The following is a 21,885-nucleotide window of genomic DNA, read 5'->3' on the forward strand; positions in this document are numbered from 1 at the left end:
AACGAGGCATCTCTGCCGCTCCAAAATGACATCTTCTGGCTGTTTGAAATTAATTTCTTTGGTAGCTAAGGTTTGAAATAACACAAAACAGATTCCAAAGCCAAATTGAAATGCTTTTTATGTTAAGCCTCCCTAATTTATTCTCTTGCTAGTTGATTTCCTTTACCTTAGTATCATTACTGTGGATCATTGAAGGGGCGATGACTCTACAGATTGAAATATATGAATCTGGAATTTTCTGACTTGTTTGATCAGATACTGTGTTTGTGATTTGGACTTCACAGCAGTGTTTGTTCCCTGAAAGACTTTGTTAAGAATTTGCATTTTTTTTCTTCCAAATGTCAGCCTTTTCCTCACTGTCTCCCTTCAATTCCACCTTGATCTGTTCAAGGAACCACCAAAGTCCCTGAAGAGTCTGCAGTAAAACTGAAACTTTAAAATTTCAAAAATGCTTTAAGTTGCCAAAAGATTTTGAGATTTTGATTAGCTTGTAACCTGCATAGCTGAAGTGGAAGGCATTTCTTTGTGTGTGTGTGTTACCGTATTTGGTGTTTTTCGGTCAACAGGATGAAGGTAGATAGCGACTATAATGCCCTTCAGGAAAGACTCAGTACCCTGCCGGATAAGTTGTCGTATAATGTCATGGTAAGTTTGCTATGTTTTTTTGTTTTTAAAGCAGCGCAGTTTCTTGCAAGCATATTAACTATGTAAAACAATGTGTGATCTTGAACTGTATGTGAATCAGTTCACAGGTTGTGCTGCTCTTGGGAATGTGGGGAAAACCAGCTTAGCAGGGAAAGGGTTTTTTCCCATTTTATAACAATATAACAGCTATAGACATAGTTGGTATTTTCTTTTTTCCAGATATATATGAAACTTACATTATAATGACATACTTGATATGCATACTTCATAAAAAAACTGATTATGACAGAAATATAGCACTGAGTCATTTCCTGTTGCCAGAGTAGGAAAAGGACATAATGTTTTTGTAATTCACAGATTTAAATTCCAGAACATTGATTTTTATATAAAAAGATGTGGCTAATTTTTGCTTTAATGATCTTAACGCCAACACAGCCCTGGATTACTTGTCCGTTGTGTAAATATTGCTCCTCGTAAAGACTTTGTTCTTATTCTATCCTCAAAGATATTTTGAAACTTTAGTTAGGTAAACTTATAAAAGATACTTGCTTAGGGACTACTGCTCTGTAAAAAATGACTGTTAAAAAAAAACCAATTATTTCTTTTTTTTTTTAATCAAAAATAGTCTTCATTGATACTGTTATACTACTAGTTTGCTCTTAAGTAATTATTGAAAAGTGTAACCGTAAAGTGACAGTAATACTTATCCCTAACAGTTGTGTGTAAATATGTGAATTTATTTTCCTGACCTAACTTATTAACCTAGAATAGTTTTCTGTAGATTTTCCTAGTGAGGTTTTACATAATGTTAATTGGTTCTGAAGCTGTGATTTTTCCCAGGGTAAAGGTTGAAAAAAATTTAATACAAGGTTTTTAATGCTAAGTAGTTAGTAAAATATGTTCCTTACTATTTTAATCTTTTTTTGTCTTTTTTTAAATAACAGGTACCGTTTGGTCCCTTTGCTTTCATGCCAGGAAAACTTGTGCATACTAATGAAGTCACTGTTTTACTTGGGGACAACTGGTTTGCAAAGTGCTCTGCCAAGCAGGCTGTAGGTTTAGTTGAGCACCGGAAAGAACGTATGTACCATTTACAAACGGTGTTTTCTTGTTGTGTGTGTATTTTTTTCCCAAATTGCCAACCTGATGGGCTGTTACCAAATGTAATTCTTGAGGTTTATTACAGGTAGTTGAGTAGGACCAACATTTGAGAGTAGAGTGGATATCTGGGTTACAAATACCACTACATTGACTCTAAAATTACAAAGTGTATTTATATGTAATTGTGTGTGTTAAAGTTGGCCAGACGTAAGTGTTGGGGCATTTTATACTTTATAATTGGTTTGTTTAGCTGCTTTCTTGGACTGACTTTTGCTTTTAATACTTTAACACAGAGAAGGAATGTACGTTTTGCTTAATGAACTAAGAGAAGTTCTATTTGCCCAAGTGTAGTGTACTTAAAAATGCTTTTTGGAAGAAGACTTTTTTAAGTAGAGAAGGCTAGGTACCTATAGTGGCACTCTTACTTTTTGGTGGTTTGAGATCTCTGACTCATTAAAGTTGTTTAGTTTTGTTTATCCGTAATGTTATTTGTTTGGGTGCGTGCGTATGTGTGAGCACTCCCTGCACGTGCTGATGCGTGTTCACACCCCTTCCTCCGCCTGCATTTCCAGTTCAGTGAGTTACCTGGAGTTCTTGCTAAGTTGCATTTTAACTTAGATTTATTTACTTTATGATGTGTATTCTTCTGTAAGGATATTTAAATTGTTAGCATAATGTCACCCCTACCTGCCTTTTTACCTTCTAGTTAATTGTCTGAAAATAAATTTTGTAAGGATTATTTTGTATAAATGAGGTCATACGAGATACAAAGCGGCTGAACTTTCTAAAGCTGAAACTATTTCGCTTATGCATGAGTGGGACTAGTTAGAGAACTCATCTACTTGGTGAAATTCTGGAACTATATTTGGAAACTAATTGCAAATCATTTCTTGTAAGTTTATAATTGATACATATTTTGATGTTTTGTGGCACTAATCAGAAACTTACTGTTAGGCTTGTGCCTGATATCTGACAGTGGGAAGTGTCTTGGAAGTTGTGCAAGATAGTGATGAGTTAGATCAGAGACAGTGCGCATGGCTCTTCTCAGAGAGGCCTTGCATATTGCCTGGCATTGTGCTGCTGATAGGAGACCAAGTCATTACCCTTCAAAGTTTGTTCCTTTTGATTTGCATATTTCAGTGAAGAAATCTTTAAAATCAAGTATGTCTTAAAATACTAAGGGGTGAAATACTCTTAATACAAGAGTAGAGCAGTAGAGAAATTTTTTTTCTTGTATATCATGTATCATTTTCTAAAATTAAATATGGTTTTAGAAAGTGGCCAAACGTGATGATTTTGGGATGATTCTGTATCTATCTAAAATAATTTGCAAAGTCTCCCAGAATCTCTTGATAAATGACTTCTTTAAATTATTCACACAGCATGATTTTGATTTAGAATAACTAAATAAAATACTTAGATTTGTTATTTTACTTAACATTTATTAAGAAAAGTTACAGCAGCCTTACCCTTGCCCCTTACCTCCAAATTACACATAGTATTCTATAGTTCAGTGTCTTGAATTTTAACAAAGCACTTATTTTAATTATAACTTCTGTAGTTTGATGTTTGATAGAAAATCAGCCCAATTTTCTTTTTCTTTTTTCACAATTTCACGGGTATTTACTTTAGCAAATGATTTTTTTTCTTGTTGTCAAGAATGTTCCTCTTTCCGCTTAAGTAGTAAGTGCCTTACAGCTTCTCTTCCACCTGTCGGAATTGCCAGAATCACTCCTTTTATACTTCGGGGCTATTTTACGCCACATTCTGATAACCAGAATGGCTACCCAGTCGCCAAGGATTGAGTGGTGTATGCACCTTGACTTTGCTGGACAGAACGTTACTGTCTCGGGCTCTGCTACACGGAACAATGCAGTTCAAAGCTCACCAGTGGATTGTTTTTGGAGTTTCTCACTTAATATTTTGATTGTGAGAAACTGAAGCAAAAACAAAACCAGAGAAAGAGAGAGAGTACTGTATTTTATTGTTCTTAAGGCAGGAGAAATACAGCAAGTTAAACACAGAGTCCCCTTTTACACTTTTGACTGAATGGCTGGGGAAGATAGGTGGAGGTTATTGCATGTCAAAAGACTAGGATAAAATGAACTTAGCGCCAGCAGGAGCAAAGGACTAGAGGAGGTCAGAGAAAGGTGATTTGAAAGGGAAAGAAGGTTAAGCCTCGTGTTGCTATTCTTTGTGTCCTATGTTTGAAAACGATTTTATTTACTTATTTGGAAGGCGTAGTTAGAGATCCTCATCTGCTGGGTTACTCCCCAATGGCCACAGATGGAGCTAGGCTAGCCTGAAGCCAGGAGCTTCTGGGTCTTCCAAGTGGGTGGCAGGTGCATCTCCAGGAACCTTGACAGGGACCTGGATCAGAAGTTGAACAGCTGGGACTTACATCCGTGCCCAAAGGGGATACTGATACTGCAGGCAGTATACCACAATGCTAGCCCTTCTGCCCATATTTTACATATTTTGCCATTTGGTGAGAATATGATTATCTCACATTTAAAAAAATTTCAAATTTTTATACAGTGACACAGGCATTTATTTGTACACACTTGTGAATTGTGTAACAAGCATCACAATCGGGATACAGACTAGAATACTGATGGTAACATGATCAGGTCATAGACTGGCACCACACATTCCCTTATGCTGTGCTTGTTTGTCAGGAGAGTCGTCGATGTGTTCTGCCCTCCATCCTCTGCCATGGTACTACATGTCCTCTGCAGGTCTCAGTGAGGCCTGACAACCATTGATCTGTTCTCTATCACTTTTGTTTCCTTTTTAAAGATTTATCTATTTTTATTGGGAAAGCAGATTTACAGAGAGAAGGAGCTACAGAAAGAAAGATTTTCTGTCCACTGGTTCACTCCCCAAGTGGCCGTAATGACTGAGACTGAGCCAATCCAAAGCCAGAAACCAGGAGCTTCTTCTAGTTCTCCCACACAGGTGCAGGGTCCCAAGGCTTTGGGCCGTCCTTTACTGCTTTCCCAGGCCACAAGCAGGGGGCCGGAAGGGAAGTGGTGCAGCTGGGGCATGAACTGGTACCTGGAAGGAATCCTGGCGTGTTCAAGGCTAACGTTTAGCCACTGAGCCATCGCACTGAACTCCTTTATCACTGCTGGTTTTGGCTTTTATAGAACGGTTACAAATGAACTCTTTTTCCCCTTCCTGTATCTTGGGGATGAGGGGAGAAAAGGCAGGAGAAGGCTGCTCTTAGCAGCCTAACTACATCAGTACCCAGGGATGGAGGGATGGCCACTTGGTGTCATCCTGGAATACCCAGTGCGGAGCAAGTTCCAAGGGTACCACTTAAGTGATTTCTATAGTTCTGAGATGCTGTTGGTTTTGTTGCTTCAAGATTAAGGAAATCCTTCCAAGGTCCTTTGGCTGATACAGGCCACCTGTCTCCACTCACCTGGATACTTGTTGTCAAAGATTACCTAGGAGAGTTGTCTGATTTGTTCTGCCCTCCATCTTCTGTCATGATACTAGATATCCTTTGCAGGTCTCAGTGATCTGTCCTGTCCTTCATGTGCATCTGAGCCTGCCATCCACTGCACAGGGCTCAGTAACCGAGGAAGCCCAGTCTGACACGTACACAGTCAGACCAAAGATCCTGCAATTTCACCCCTGAGGTCTGAGTTTTGAGTTCCGTGGTTCAGTTAGTGGGGGGTTCCCAAAGAAACTTCACCAGAGTTAACCCAAGACCTGAGTGCTCTGTGAGCCATCTCGTGTGGGGTCCAACTCAATCCATCACCCACATCAGCCTACACACACAGTGGTGATTGCAGTTTCCCGGTAAGTTCTGTCCCCAACCCCATCTCATATGCAAACCAACGGATGCTGTGGCCCAGCCTAACCCCACCCACCACACCCTCGGCCCTCACACCTGTTCAAAGCAACCCCCAATAACCCCTACCAGACCTGCCCCCAGCCCTGGTTCCTGTGCATGCCGGTATGTGCAACAGACTGATATAGTCTGTCCCAAGTTCTATTTGGCTCTTGCACACACAATTGGTGCTGCAGCCCATTCATCCCCACTGTCCAGCCCACACTTGTGCTGGTGGGTGCTGCCGCTTGTCCAGCCAGGCTGGTCCCAGCCTTGGTTCTCATGCTCACCGGTGGGAGCTACAGTCCATCAGCGGGCTACCCACAGTTTCCCTAAAAGGCCCACTTTCTTTTTTTTTTTCTTTTTTTTTTTGTTCCATAATTCAACTTTTATGTATTTTGATCCCAATAGCCACTGCCATTCAACTGCACACAGTTCGTCCTTGATAGACCATTCTCATAAACGGAAAGCCATGCTTTATGCCTTTCATACCTTCACTCCAGCCCACCATTTCTGTCTACTATTGATTCCTTATTTCTTTCTTTCTTTTTTTTTTATTAATTATTTTGCATTATGTGACAGTTTCATAGGCTCTGGGAATCCCCCCACCCCTCCCCACGCCCCTCCCCCCTGGTGGATTCCTCCACCTTGATGCAGTATTACAGTTCAAATTCAATCAAGATTCTTTCCTTGCAAACATATTCCAAGCATAGAATCCAGCTACTTATTGTCCAGATGGGTTGAACAGTTTCTTGGGGAGACCATTTCTGGTCTGAAGTTAGAGCTGGTAGAATATCATCCCAGTCAATTAAGAGCCCCAATATAACATCAACAGCAATTTGCAACATTATGGAATTGACATGGTTGTGAGTAACCAGTGTGTTAAAAAAAAAAAAAAAAGTTCTTAACCACAACCTCTGATTAGCTCATTGACATTTCAATTTTAGTTTATATACAGAACCGGCTGCTATATTACCTTAAAATGGCTATAAGGTACCATTCAGCTGTCTCGTGTCTATTTCATTTTAGTATTTAGCCATTTGTTGTGTTGAAGTATAATTTTGCTGATCTTGGCAGATTTTAGGATAATCTAGACTGGCTTGTAACTCTAACAAGATATTTGTCGACATTTAAGGTGCAGAGCATTTTTTTGGGGGGGGGGTGTATGCAGGAAAATCCTCAACACCATGGTGAGGAGTAACTAATCTTTGCGTCCCACCCAGCGAGGCATGAGCCAATCCACGCCAGCTCTTTCCTGTCAGATTTCAAGCTCTACTTTTTGTTGTTTGTCTATTTATTTTAGGTTTTTTTAGTTTGTATGATTGTTTGTTTGCTATGAGGGGTTTTCGAGCGATCCCGATGGTCACTGCGAGGGAGGGCGGGGGTCCAGAGGTGGAGCCAGGCTCGGACCAAAGAAAGCTCTCCTCCCTGATCCCGAAGGACATTTATTGTTCTTCTGTTTCTGCGGACTGCTCAGGGCTTCTGGTTGTCTTTCCGATGACGTTGGTTTCTGCGCGGTAGTATTTGGACTTCTTCCATCCCCTGCGGAAGCTCCGGTTGGGGGTGGGTGACCTCAGAGTACTCGGCCTCTGAGGGCATCCAATTCCCTGTGAAAAGGCCCACTTTCAACCTCAGATCTTGCATGTTGCAAGTGCTACTGCGGTTCAGCCTGACAGATCTGCCTGCAGTCCTGGCATTTGCCAGCCAGTACTGTGGCAGAGCCTGACCAGCTTGCATTTACTCTGGGTCATGGATGTGTCGGTGGATACAGTCATCTCAGCCTGGCTTTCTCCAAACTAGTTTACGTACAGGCCAATGGGTGTTGTATCCCTGCCCAGCCAGGTCCGCCCCAAGTCCCAGCTTTCTCTCATCAGTGGAAATAGTGGCCCAGCCGGGGAGGCCCCACACACAGCCCTCCTATCAGGCTTGGCACCCACCCCCCAGTCCTGCATGTGTTCTTGGATGCTGTGGCCCAGTCTGGCATGGCTGCCTCAGCTCAGCATTCACAGGCAGGTGCTACAGCCTAGCTCAGCCCAGGCAGCTCCTAGTCCCGGCTGGTGAACTGACTGGTGTTATGGCCCAACCCATTCTGTCCTGTACTCTGGCCTGGTTCTGAAATCTGCTAGTGGGTGCTTTGAACTGGCCCAGCCCAGCCCAGCCTGCCCCAAGACCTGACCCACACATATGCTGGTGAGTTCTGTAACCTGGCTTAGTCTGGGCTGCTCAAAACCTCAGCTGTTAGGCTCACCAGCAGGGTCTGTATCCTGACAGAGGAGTTCCCCAAGCTCTTCTGTCAGGTCACCTGACGGTTGCAGGTCTTGCACACACTGGTGGGTTCTTGGCCCAGCCTGCCTTGAGGCACCCCTTCCCCAGAACCACTGGCAGGTACAGTGGCCTTGATTGACCAGCCCACACCCATTCTGGCTCTTGCCCGTAGGTGCTACAGTCCGGCCTTGACTGGCCCACCCCCAGACCCAGCTCTCATGTGGTTCAGTCGATGGCGAGGCCTAGCCTACCTGTCCTACATCCACTCTGGCTCTCATGAATGCCAGTGAGTACTGGAGCCTAGCCCGGTCTGACACACCCCAGACCCACTTCACACCGGTGCTGAGGTGAAGCCTTTGCAGCTCAGCTTGCTAGCCCCATTCTGGCTCTCATGCTCACCAGTGGGAACCGCAGCCCAGCAGCATGTCCCCTTAGCTCCCTGACCAGACCCACTTCCAGCCACAGATCTCACATGTCCTGGTGGTTGCTTGACCCAGCTGGACGTGGCCCATTCACCTTGTTGGCCTTTGCTATTGGCTGCCGCAACTTGGTCTACTCTTGTCCATCCTGTCCCCAGTCCCAACTCTTGCTGGTGGGTGCTGCGGCCTAGCCCTCCTCAGCCTGGCATGACCCGTAACTCTTCATGGCTCCCACGCATGCCAGTGTGTGCTATGACTTGGCCTGGCCTTGCCTGGTTTGGTCCGCACCCAGCCCCAACTCTTGTGTTCACCAGTTAGTGGGAGCTACAGCCTAGTAGGGGATTTCCCAGATCTCTGCCTGGCCTGCTCCCAGACTCAGATCTGATGTGTACCAACAGGTCCTAGGGCCCTGCCCTAGTCCACCCCCAGTCTCAGCCTTTCTGAGTGTTAGTGGATGCTATGTCTGGTCTATCCCCACACTCAATTCATGGGTGCCCTTGTGGTTGCTGCAGCTTGGGCCATCGTGGTCAGCTCTAAACACCAGTCTTAACAAGTATTAGTAAGTTCTGTGACCATGCCTAGTTGTTGTTACCTCCCCCGCTCTCGCACTGTTAAGCCCACAAGCTCCCCTTAGATTATGCCCCTAGACCCAGTTCTTTTGTGTGCTGGTTAGTGTCATGGCCCAGTCTAACATGGCCCACCCCCTGTCCCGACCCTCACTGGTGGATGCTATGGCCTAGTAGGCCTCCCACCCTAGCTTTCATGTGTGCCATTGGGCTATGATTGATGCCAGCTAGCCCAGCCCAGGTCTCCCACATGGCAGGTGTCTTGGTCTGATCCAGACACATCCTGTGTCTTTCCTTCCCTGCAAACCACCCAGTCTTAGCCTTGTTTACCTGCAGTTACAGTGCTCAGTCCGTCCACGTGTCACAGAAACAGTTCCTCATCTATAATGTGTTCTCTCCATGGTCCCCTAATCCACACATTCCCCAACCCCCTCCCAGGCATTTCACAGCCACTGCATCTGCTGAGTCAGCGGTGGTCCCTGCACCTGGTTTTCTAGCAGGCGTGGCACATGCTGGCCGGGGTGTCGCCCCCTGCCCAGGGCCTATTGCTGAGTCTCCCCCATAACTGGACATCTGTTGACCCCTTTTGAGATTAGCTTCTTTCACTCACTTTAATGTCTCAACAAACTGGGTATCGAAAGTTCCCTCCTTTTTTGTTACAATCATATAATTCTCTTCACCTGCTAAAGGGCATTTTAGTTGTTTCCAGTTTGGGCAATTATGAATAGAGTTGCTAAATATCTTTGTGTGCATATTTTTGTGTGAAGCTGATGTCTGTTCTTATTGGTTTGGTGTCTTGTATATCCTCTATCAGAGGACAGTATGTTGAATGGATTTTTGGAGCTAGGAGTTGGAGTGGGACATTGCTCCGTCCACTCCAAGACGCAAAAAAACAACAACAACAACAACAACAACAACAAAAACCCAAAGCAAAGTAATTGTTAAATGTCGGTGAATATTTGCAAGGGATCTTTAGGTCATATTGAAAGAACGAAAAGACTTCAAAATGTTTAAAGACTATGGAATTGAAACATTTGGTTAAAAAAGTTTAGAATTAGACTTTTTTTTTTTCAAAATACACAGTTGTCTATGAGGTTTTGAAGACCCCCTTATGATGTTTGATTTTTAAGATAGCTAAGCTGGGACCAGCGCTGTGGTGTAGCTAAGCTGGGGCCAGCGCTGGTGTAGCAGGTAAGGCTGCCACCTGTGTTGCTGGTATCCCATGTGGGTGCTGGTTCAAGTCCTAGCTACTCCACTTCTGATCCAGCTTTCTGCTAGTGTGCCTGAGAAAGCAGCTGAGAACACCTGCACCCACGTGGGAAACCTGGAAGAAGCTCCTGGCCCCTGGCTTTTGGACCATCCCAGCTACGGCTGTTGTGGCCATTTGGGACCTGAACCATTGGATGGAAGACTTCCTCTTTCTGCCTAACTCTGCTTTTCAAGTAAAATCTTAAAACACAAAACCAAAGCCAATGAAACTTCAAAACAGACCCAGCCAAGCCACTTCCACAGTGGGCTGTGTGATTTTCCCAGCATTGTGTGCGATTCCTAGCTGTGTGATCTCTTAGTGCTAGTACCGTCTGTCCTGTGCATTTTCCTAACGCCTAGTCATGGGGAGGCATGATTCATCCATTTATTTGCTATCTCTGTATCTTACCTGCTGAAGTCTTTAACCGTTTTAAAAATGATTTTTCTTTTTTTTTTTACTGTCAAGTTTTAAAGTAATTTGTGTAAGTCCTGTGTTTGCTGTGTTATTTGAAAATAGAAATGTTTTCTCCTATTCTACAGCTTGTCTTTGCATCTTGTTAACATTGTCTTTCCTAGAGCAAGAGGGTTAAATTTCAAAGTTGGTTGATCGCTTGCTTTCTTCCGTGGGTCATGTGTTTGGTATCTTGTCTAAGAACTCACTGCCTAGAACCAATGTTTTCTTACGTTTTAAGTTAATTTTTGCATGAGCTGTGAGATTTAGGTAATGGTACATTTTTGTTGCAAATGGGCGTCCATTTACTTTCCAACTCTATTTGTTGAAAATATTCTTTCGAATTAGTTAGCACCTTTGTCAGGACTACAGGAAATACTACCTTAGGATGGCTGTAATGAAAAGAGACAAGAAGTAGCAGGTACTGGGGAGAGTGTGAGAGACTGCAGCTCTCAGTCGGGGCTGATAGGAACATAAACAGGAGGAGCCATTTTGGAAAACAGTTGGAAATTTTTATAAAGTTAAAGATTGAGTTATCATATGATGTAGCAGTTCAATACCTAGTAACTTCTTTTCTAAGGTTTATTTATTTTTATTTGAAAGGCAGCTTTGCAAAGAGAAGGAGAGACAGAGAAAGATCATTCTTCTGCTGGTTCACTCCCCAAATGGCCACAATGGCCAGAGTTGAGCTGATCTGAAGCCAGGAGCCAGAAGCTTCTTCTGGGTCTCCCGTGCAGGTGTAGTTCCTAAGGCTTTGGGTTGTCCTCCACTGCTTGCTCAGGCCTTAAGCAGGGAACTGGATGGGAAGTAGAGCAGCCCGTACTTTAACTGGCGTCCATGTGGGAACCCAGCACTTGCTAGGGGAGGATTAGCCAATTTGTGCTGGGCCCCACATCTGTATAATTTTATGTGAGTGGAATAAAGCATGTTCACACAGAAACTTGTGTACAGTTATTATCAGCAGCGTTCATAATAGCCAATAAATGGAAACATATCTGTCAGTTGATGAGTGAGTAAATAAAATGTCATATTTTCATACAATGGAATGTTTGACAATAAAATGAAATATACCTTGAAAACATGTTAAATAAAAGAAGTCAGTCACCAAAATGTGTACATATATATAATTTTATTCTTATAAAGAGTTCAGAATAGGTAAATCTGTAAAACAGAAAGCAGATTAGTGGTAGCTTAGGACCAAGAAGGTAGAGGGGGGAATGGAGAATGACTTTTGCTGAGTATGCCAATACTTTAGGGTGATGAAACTGTAAAAATACAGGTAGCCTGGTTGTGCCCTCTAGGAATATATGAAAAACCATCAGATTACACATTTTGAATAGGTAAACTATATGGTACATGATTTTATTTTATATTGAAGGTGATGAAGAGCAAATGAATTTGCCAACCATGTTTGTATAGTTCTATTTCTAGACTGTTTTGTTGTCCTTGATCTAGGCCTGTGTGCCTTTTTACTAATAATACTGCATTTTTTTTTAGCATCTCTTAAAATTGGTTAGAATCGGTAGATAGAATGTAATCACTTGAGCGTCCACATCTGCCTCCCGGGGTCTGCATTAACAGGAGGCTGGTGTCAAGAGCCAGAGGACCGGCATTGGGTTTGGACGTCAGATGTGGGACATGGGCACCCGAGCCTGTTTACCAGATGCCTACCCCCGTGTCATGGTGTTTATTATTTTTATATACTTCTGATAATTTGTTTACGTCATAAGATGATATACAAAGTACTTGTTCTTATACATTCTAGATGTATAAAACTAGTGTTACCTCTTTGGTAAATTTAACCATCTAAGTTAATTTCTTTGCAGAAAAATTTAAAGCATAAACTCATGTTCCTTGATAAGTATAGGACTATTTAAACTCTTTCTTTGTAGTAGAGTTTTGGTCGTTAGGTTGTTTGGATTTTAAAGAATTACTGTTTTACTTAAAAGTGCTAAATTTATGTACAGAGTTGTTCATAGTATTTTTTTTAATGTATGAAGACATAGGCTGCTACAAGCCTGATTTTGTTTTGTATCGTCTGTGTTTTTGTTTGTTTTTATTAGACAGAGGTTCTCCAGTGGGAAGGTGTTATTCTTGGGGGATAGTTGGCAATGAATTGGGACACTTTGGATTGTCCTAACTGAGCAGGTGGATGTCGTCTAGTGGAGAGAAGCCAGTGATTTCACACTTTCTACAGTAGGAGGGACAGTCCTCACACTAAACATTTATCCAGCCCAAAATGTCAACAGTGGAAAGGTTGAGAAATCCTAGACTAGGGGCTTATTGATTTTATTGGTTGTTTTAATATCCAACTTTTAGTTTTAATGATTATCTCTGTTTTTTTTTAATATTTGTTGTTTATCCTCTGTTTATTTCATGTTTCTCTCTGGCTTCTGATTTAAGCATTTTAATGCTGTAAATTTCATTGTTAAGTACTGCTTTAGCTATACAACACATTTTCATTGTTGTGTAAGCTCAGTATATTTTCTCATGTCCTGAGAGAGGCTCTCTCTCAAATTCATTAGTTATTTTTAGATCTGGCCCTCACCTTTTTTTGTGTGGTCTTTAGTTAGTGATTGTTTTATTTTTTAATTGTTATTTGCATATTTATTGTATGAAGTGAAAAATGTGACACATACTTGCAGGGCTCATGAAATCTAAAATAATCACCTTCTGGCTTTTTGCAGAAACAGCTCACTAATCTCTGAGTTGGAAATACGTTGTTTTAGAGTGGGCCCTGGCACAGTGGTTAACATTAAGCCCCTTGAGGTGCCCAGTTCTCACACAAAAGTGCTGTATTCTGCTTCTGAGTCCAGCTTCTTGTGGCTGGCTCAGGTCCTGGGGTCCCTGCTGCCCTGGGGGAGCTCTCAGTGGGGTTGCAGGCTCCCGACTTTGACCTGACGTGTCTGTGCGTGTTGAGAATGAAGACCTCTGCCTCTGTCTTGGTGTCTACATCTTCTGCCTTTGTAGATAGGCTAAACATTGATGGAAGCTTTAAAAATATGCCTTTTAATATCCAAGGGTTTAGGGCCCTGCATGGTGACTTAGCAGCTAAAGTCCTCGCCTTGAACGCACCGGGATCCCATATGGGCTCCTGTTCTAATCCCGGCCGACCTGCTTCCCATCCAGCTCCCTGCCTGTGGCCTGGGAAAGCAGTAGAGGATGAGCCAAGGCCTTGGCACCCTGTGCTCAGGTGGGAGACCTGGAAGAAGTTCCTGGCTCCTGGCTTCAGATCAGCACAGCACCGGCTGTTGAGGTCACTTGGGTAGTGAATCATCGAATGGAAGATCTTTCTGTCTCTCCTCCTCTGTATATCTGACTTTGTGATAAAAATAAAATAAATCTTTAAAAAAGGGAATTAGAGGTGTTCCAGTTGTCTTTTTTTTCCAGAAAAAAAATTTTTTTATTATGTTTTTGACAATCTTTACATAGTTAATTACGGTAAAAAGGTTCAAGGGCTATAGGAAAGTGGGTAAGACTATTATTTCCATATTGTTTGCTTCATGTATCTGAGGTAAAGGAGGATATTGAGGGAGGAGAAGCCCCACCCAGTTTCCCACCCACCCCAAGTCCCTGATGTGAGGCGTGCTCTGAGATACTTGCTGAAGTGGTTTTGATAGTTCACCAGTTATGAATTGCTGCCAGTCTCGCCACTCCAAGCACGATGAGGACACTACAGAATCCACTGATTGACACAGTCCATCATAGAGTCTCCATTTGCCCAGTATTTCGCTGCCAACATATAGCTGAGGTGGTTGATTGACTTGTTCTGTCTTCTGTCTTTTCATGGTTAGGGTTCTGAGTCGGGCATTTCGATTCGGGAGATCCCCAAAGAAACTTTGTTTGAGGTATTCCCAGACCAGATTATTGTGGACAGGACCCGGCACAGTCCGTCACCACAATCAGCTGGTGGTTGCAATTGCTGAGCTGGTTCTGTTTTCAGTCCCGACTTCCACTGGAACCAGTGGGTGTTGCAGTCCAGCCTCATTCTGCCAAGCAAATACTCGGCCCTCACATCAACCAGTGGGAGCTGCAGCCTAGTCAGAGTGACCCACAATAACCCCCACCAGGCCCGCCCCTACCCTGGTTTGCCAGTATGTGTAGCAGACTAGTCCAGTCTGTCCCACATCCCGTTTGGCTCTCGTACGTGGCAATGGGTATTAAAGCTTAGTTCCATCTAACCAGCTCTACTATCTAGCCCTCACGGATGTTGTTGAGTGCCTCTCTGTCTAGCCACCCCAGCCCCCATCCTAGTTTTCATGCCCTCCTGCGGGAGTAGTGACCCAAGAAGGGGGAACCCACTATTTCCCTCCCAGGTCTCTCTCAGTCCCGGTTTATGCACTTTTCGGGTGGTTCTGTAGTTTGACTTGACAGAATTAGCTCCCCCGCCGCCAGTTGTCTTTCTGATAGTGATTTCGACCTTAATTTATTCAGGGAACTTGTGTGATGTCAGTTTTTAAAAATGTATTAAGGTTTGTTTTAAGATCCAAGATAATGGACCATTTTAAGGAATGTCTGTTTTGTTGTTGCTGAGTAGAACTCTGTGTATGTCAGTTACAGTCAGTCAGTTGATTGACAGCATTGTTCAGATCTCATATCTGCAAATTTTCTGTTTATGTGTTCTATTGATTTTGAAGAGAAGAGTGAAACCTCAAGCTACCATTATGGTTATGGACATTTCTCCTATCAGTTTTATTAGATTTACCTCATGTGCTTTGAAGCTTTATTGTTAAATACATACGCATTTAGAGTTGTCATATCTTCTTGCTTAAGTGGATCCTTTTACCATTATGTAGTAATTATTTCTGGTAAGTTTGTGTGCTCAGAAGTCTGTCTGAAATTTGTTTGTGTGTTGAAAGGCAGAGAGAACAGACAGGTAGAAAAATCTTCCATCTGCTGATTCATTCCTCAGATGCTTGCAGTAGCCAGGGCTGAGCCATGGTGAAGCCGTCTGGGTGGCAGGAACACAAGTGCTTGAGGTGCATTCCAGGGTGTGTTTACAGGAAATGAATCAAATGGAGCTGGGGCTTAAATCCAGGGACCCTTGACAGGGAATGAGGTCATCCCATCTGGTTCTTTGCTGTTGAACCAAACATCTGCCCTTAATATAGCTGTTTTTGTGATATATTTGGAGGGTATGTACTTTTCCATCCCTTTCACTTTTTTTTCTTTATTTTTGACAATCTTTACATAGTTAATTAGGGCACAAAGGTTCAAGGGCTACAGGAAAGTGGTAAGACTTATTTTTACATTTTTTTTTTCCTGTATCTGGGGTAAAGGGGGAGGTAAAGGGAGAAGCCTCACCCAGTCTCTCACTCATCCCAGGTCCCTGATGTGGGGCATGCTCCTAGGGTCTTGCTCAAGTAGTTTTGATAGTTCAACAGTTATGAATGAATTGCTGCCAATCTTGCTATTCCAAGCACGATGAGGACACTACAGACTCCACTGATTGACATAGTCCATCATAGTCTCCATTTGCCCTGTTTTTCACTGCCAATATATGACTGGGTAGTTGATTGATTTGTTCTGTCCTCTGTCTTTTCATGGTTAGGGTTCTGAGTCCGACAGTTCAATTGGGGAGATCCCCAAAGAAACTTTGTCTGAGGTGTTCCCAGACCAGATTCTTGTGTGTACTTACAGGTACAGGGCCCGGTAAAGTACCATCGCCCCAATCAGCTGGTGGTTGCAATTGCTGGGTCGGCTCTGTTTTCGGCCCCAGCTTCCACTGGAACCAGTGGGTGTTGCAGTCCAGCCTCATTCTGCCAAGCACACACTCGGCCCTCAAATAAACCAGTGGGAGCTGCAGCCTAGTCGGAGCGACCCACAATAACCCCCACCAGGCCCGCCCTCTGCCCTGGTTCCCATGATTGCTGGTAAGTGCAGCAGACTAGTCCAGTCTGTCCCACATCCCATTTAGCTCTCATACATGTCAGTGGGCGTTGAAGCCTAGTTCAACCCAACCAGCTCCACTATCCAGCCCTCACGGTTGTTGTTGAGTGCCTTTCTGTCTAGCCACCCCTGCCCCGTCCTGGGTCTTGGTTTTCGTGCTCTCCCGTGAGAGTTGTAACCCAAGAGGGAGGAGCCCACTATTTCCCTTCTAGGCCACTCCCACTCCCAGATTATGCACTCTCCAGGTGGTTCTGGAATTTAATTTGACAGATTTAGCCTCCAGTGCCAGCCTCTGCCAGCTGATGCTGCGGCAAAGGCCAGCTGTCCCTCACCCACTCCAATTTCTGCTTGCACCAGTTGGAAAGGCAGATTTACAGAGAGAAGGAGAGACAGAAAGATCCTCTGTCGCTGATTCACTCCCTAAGTGGCTGCAATGGCTGGAGCTGAGCTATTCCTAAGCCAGGAGCCAGGAGCTTCCTTCAGGTCTCCTAGGCGGGTGCAGGATCCCGAGGCTTTGTGCTATTCTCTGCTGCATTCGCGGGCTGCAACGACTGAGCTGGGTGGGAATAGAGCAGCCAGGATTAAAACTGGCATCCATATGAGATCCTGGCATGTGCAAGGTGAAGATTTAGCCACTGTGCCGAGCCAAGTCTTTTCTTCTTGATCTGGTCTGATAATGTTTCCTAATTTGGGTTTATACCATTTATATTTAATGTAATTTACAATGTTTTAAGTCAGCTTAGCATTTGTGTTTTCTCTCTGTTTTATCTTTTGATGTTGGTGTTGTAGGCAGTCTCATAACGTGCTATGCCCCAACTTTGGGCCTGGGCCCTGTTTATTTTTTAAGGATCCTCTATACTGTCTCTCACAATTGCAGTATTTTATATTACATTAGCAATGTTCACATAGTCCTGCTTGCGCAGGTCCTTGCCAACACTGATTCATTACATTTGTTGTTGTTTTCAATAGTCCTGTATGCATTGTCATGCTTGGTCATGTTGAGCATTCTTCCCTGTGTTTATTTGCAATTAATATATCTCCTTTGGTAAGATGCCTACTAAAGTTCTTGAATTGTCTTTTTCTTGTTGAGTCTTGGAAGTTCTTTATATATCCTTGGTATTAATCCCATATCAGATACATGATTTGGAAATAATGTCCTTTGATAAAGAAAAGGTTTTTATTTTTGGGAGTGGTGCTTTGGTTCAGAGGGTTAAGCTGCAGCCTGTTCACCTAAGCCCTGTATTGAGTCCTGGCTACCATGCTTCGATGCAGCTCATTGTTAATACATGGAAGCAAGCAGCAAAAGCTGGCAACTATCCATGTGCTGTTTTTGGGGGTGTGGATGAATCAGACTTTGTCATGGTGCGTGATTCTTTCAAGGTGCTGCTTGTTAGGCTTACCAGCATTTGTAAGGATTTGTGTGTGTATATATGAGAGATATTAGCCTGTAGTTTTCTTTTAGTACTTTTGACTGTTCTCTTAAAGTATGTTTTTTGTTTTTGATTTTTTAGAAGGGATGGGGCAGAATTAGTGTTAATTCTTTTGATATTATTAAAATTGATCTGTGAATTTTTCCCATTGGGAGGTTTTTGATTATTAAGCCTCTTTGTTAAGATCTGTTCAGATTTTTTTCTTTTTCCTTTTAAGTTTTGGTAATTTATGCTTTCCCTCAATGTTTGCATTTATCTAGGTTATCTGATTTGTTGTTCTTCACTGTGTATAATATTCTTTATAGTTCTGTTTACTTCTGTAGACTAAGTTGTACTGGTCCACTTCTGTTTATAATAATCTGAATTTTCAGTTTCATTGAATGATTTATTGTTATTCAAACAGCCAAGTTTTAGTTTTGTTGGACCTTTACTATTGTTTTTCTCTTTTCTACTTACCTCAATCTAACCTTTTTCGTTTCTTCCCTCTGTTAGCTTTGGGTTTAGTTTATTCCTTTTCAAGTTCCACAAAATTTGTGATTTGGTTACTGATTTGAGTTTTTCCCCCCACTTTAATAATGTAGTTGTTTATAACTAAATTTCTCTCTTAGCATTGGTTCACTGCATCCCAGAAGTTTTGGTATGTTGGGTTTTTATATTCCTTGGTCTCGAGGTATTTTCTGATTTCCTTTGTCATTTCTTTTTGGTATATTGAGTCATTGTTTCTGTTTAATTTCTACATATGTGTCAGTTTTCTAGTTTTTTTTTCTATTTTGGTAGTGCAAAATACTTTTTATGATTCCAAACTTACTAATTTTTTTTGAGATGTATCTTTCGGCCTGTCATGAGTCATGAGTCCTGGAGATTGTTTTGTGTTTTCCTGTTCTTCAGTGTTTTTTTGTTTTTGTTTTTGTTTTTGTTTTGCAGGGGGTGGGTTTCTGGTCTATCCATAGTTGTTGCTGTGTTCTTTATTTCCTTATTCTCATTTTTCTGGAGCCTTTGTCCTTTGTTAAAAGTAAGATGTTATCTCCAGTATTGTGAAAGTGAGAATTTTTTTCTTTACTTCTATGAATTTTGGCCTTTTGTATTTGGGACTGTATTGTTACATTTGTTTATTATTGTAGTTTCTTCTCGATAGATTAAGCCTTTTATCAATACTAAATATCATTCGTTTTTTAACTCAAAGTCAATTTTATCTGGTATTTTTATAGTAAATTATTTCACTTCTCTTCTGAATGTCTTTTGGCTGGAATATCATTTTCTCCTTTTACTTTCAGCTTATTTGAGTCCTTATATCTGTAAGTGAGTGCTTTGTAGTGAATACATAGCTCAATCCTTTTTAAAGGAAAGATTTACTTGAAAGGCAGATTTACAGAGAGAAGGAGAGACAGAGAAAGATCTTTCATCCAGGGGTTCACTTTCCAAATGGCCACAATGGCTAGAGCTGAGCTGACCTGAGCCCTGGAGCTAGGAGTTTCTTCCAGGTCTCCAACGCAGGTGCAGGGGCCCACTGCTTTCGGCCATCCTCTGCCAGGCTCCCAGGCTCCAGGCAAGGAGCTGAAAAGGAAGTGGAGCAGCTGGGACTCAAACTGGCACCCGTTAGTCACTAGGCTGTTGTGCTGGATATTTATTCATTCATTTATTTAAGGAAAAAAGATTGTGTATGAGTCACTTTCCTTTCACTGTGGAATTTCCTTGTTTTTCAGCAGTTTTAAAACGTGTCTTAGTGTGGATCCTAGTTGGAATCACTTGAGTTTTTTGGATTTGTACATTATTATCTAATGAAGCAAATAGTGTTTTCTTATCTGCTATAAAGCATATCTTAAATATATTGCTATTTTATGTTTTTGAATGTAAATGTGTGGTTTTAGTTTCAGTTCTGCTCATAAACTTAACTATATGGGAATTCAGTTGAATTTTGCAAGAAAAAGATTGGATTTATACAGTACATACACATTTTTTAAATTCTCTGAACAATACAAACAGTACCAACTAACTCCGTAGAATTTATATTGTAGTAAGTGCTATAACAAACCTTGATCATTTTAAAGCATACAGGAGGATTACATAGGAGGTGTGTAAATACCACATCATTTTATATAGGGTCCTGAGAATTGCAGGCTTGGGATTTTGTGGAAGATCCTGGAACCATTCCTCTGGGGATACTAAGGGTTATTTGTGTATAACAGTACAACACAGCATATCCCACCTTTTTTTTTTTAATTGGAAAGGCAAATCAGATTTTTTTTTTTAAATCAGATTTTTGGAGAGGAGAGACAGAAAGATCTTCCACCCACTGGTTCACTCCCCAAATGGCTGCAATGGTCAGAGCTGATGCGATCCAAAACCAGGAGCTGGGAGTCTCTTCTGTTTCCCTCATGGGTGCAGACCCAAGGCTCTTAGCCATCCTCTACTGCTTTCTTTCCTACGCCCTAAGCAGGGAGCTGGGTGGGAAGTAGAGCGGCCGCAACATGGACTGGTGCCCATTTGGGATCCAGGCATTGCAAGATGAGGATTTAGCCATTGAGCCGTGGCGCCAGGCCCACCATCTTGAACATGTAATGAAGAAGTAGCAGAGTCCTGCTGTATGTTCTTGGCTCCCAGTTCCCATGTCCCAGAGGTGATGACCTTTCTCCCCGTGTATTCAAGTAATTTGAATATTGTATTTAGTTTTTTCAATTTTATGGATTATTTTCTACCTACCTAACTACAGTTGAAGAAGACAATTTACCTGTGCTGTATGTAGCGATTTCCCTGTTAATTTTGTGTCACAGTTTTGTCATATCAACATTCATGCTTTCATGTAATTCAGTTCCATTTCATTCTTGCACAGGCTTTTATTTTATCTTAACAGCTTTTGTTTTGGTTTGTTGCTTGTTTTTTTTTGTGTGTGTACCCATCACTGATTATGTTTAACTTTTTATTGTTGAGTGTTTTTACTGCTAAAGTTTTGTAGTCTTGCTTGCTTCAGTTTATACCAACTCCTATCCTGACCAAAAGAGAGCCACCTTCCTGGTGCCTTGCTTTACCATGTTTCTAGGCCTTTGTCTCTTTATTCTGGTTTTTTTTTTTGTTAGCAGCACAACAAGGTTGGGACCACAAAACCACACAGTAACACTGGGACACGCACAGATTTACTGATGGTAGCCAGGGCCTGCTTGCAAGGCTGACCTGGAGAGAAAGAGAGCAGGGGCCCACTGGTAGAGGATGAAGCAAGTGAGAGTCTTTAGTTTAAGTAAAGGGTTTTTTTAACCAGGGGAAAGAGTCTGAAGGACTGCTCCCTCGTGGGAGACAGCCTGCAACCACTTCCACGTGGCAGGGTGACCTTGGAGGGCTGCCCAAGCTATACTGCATTGGGCTGTCACTGGGAGAAGGTAGCAATTCACAGTTTGTAGAGGGAGGTGTCCTGATCATGGCAGGTGTTGACCTTCTATGCTGACAAGGTTAGGGTGATTGGACATTCCAAACAATCTGGGCTGGGAGTGTCAGCTTGACCTTGGCAAGGTGCTGGAGTCACTTCTACTCTGCCCAATCTAACACTTGCTTCCATGGAATCCCAATTTTAGGATTTACTTATTTTGTTGGGAACTTAGCCACTCAGTAAATTTCTGAGATGGTGTATGAAAGGTACATTTTTGATATTTTGCAGTTAAAAAATATGTTTATTCTCCCTTTTATAACCAGCCTGTTACAAATTTTGGAGTTTAAGTATATTTTCCGTCAGAATTTCAAATGCATTGCTGTCTTTCTGTTTTGAAATGTTACCATTTTAAGTTTCATGACATTCTGTTTCCTTTATATTTTACTTCTTTTTGGAAGCTTTCAGCTGCTTGTTGGTTTTTATTTTTCATAATCTTAAGTGCCAGTGATATACCATGTTAGACGTCTTTTTAATTTTATTTGCTAGGTGCTTTGATCAGTTCTTTTATTTTTGATATTCTTGTCCTACAGTTCTGGGAAATTTTTAATATTTCTTTGAAAATTTGCTTTTCCTTTTGTTCATCTCTGTCATATTATACTTTTTCAAGTTAAT

At 42.2% G+C, this 21,885-nt stretch overlaps 1 protein-coding gene across 1 annotated transcript in view; it reads left to right on the top strand.

The window, feature by feature from the left end:
• URI1 (URI1 prefoldin like chaperone) overlaps positions 1-21,885 on the top strand; it is an 80,203-nt gene that overhangs the window by 42,115 nt on the left and 16,203 nt on the right. Inside the window, exons 3-4 of the mRNA XM_058674049.1 lie at positions 567-645; positions 1,590-1,725. Of these exons, the coding sequence (XP_058530032.1) occupies positions 567-645; positions 1,590-1,725 (215 nt within the window). The remainder of the gene's footprint in view (positions 1-566; positions 646-1,589; positions 1,726-21,885) is intronic.

The sequence above is a fragment of the Ochotona princeps genome, chromosome 16, assembly GCF_030435755.1.
Source record: "Ochotona princeps isolate mOchPri1 chromosome 16, mOchPri1.hap1, whole genome shotgun sequence".
Classification (NCBI taxonomy): Eukaryota; Metazoa; Chordata; class Mammalia; order Lagomorpha; family Ochotonidae; genus Ochotona; species Ochotona princeps.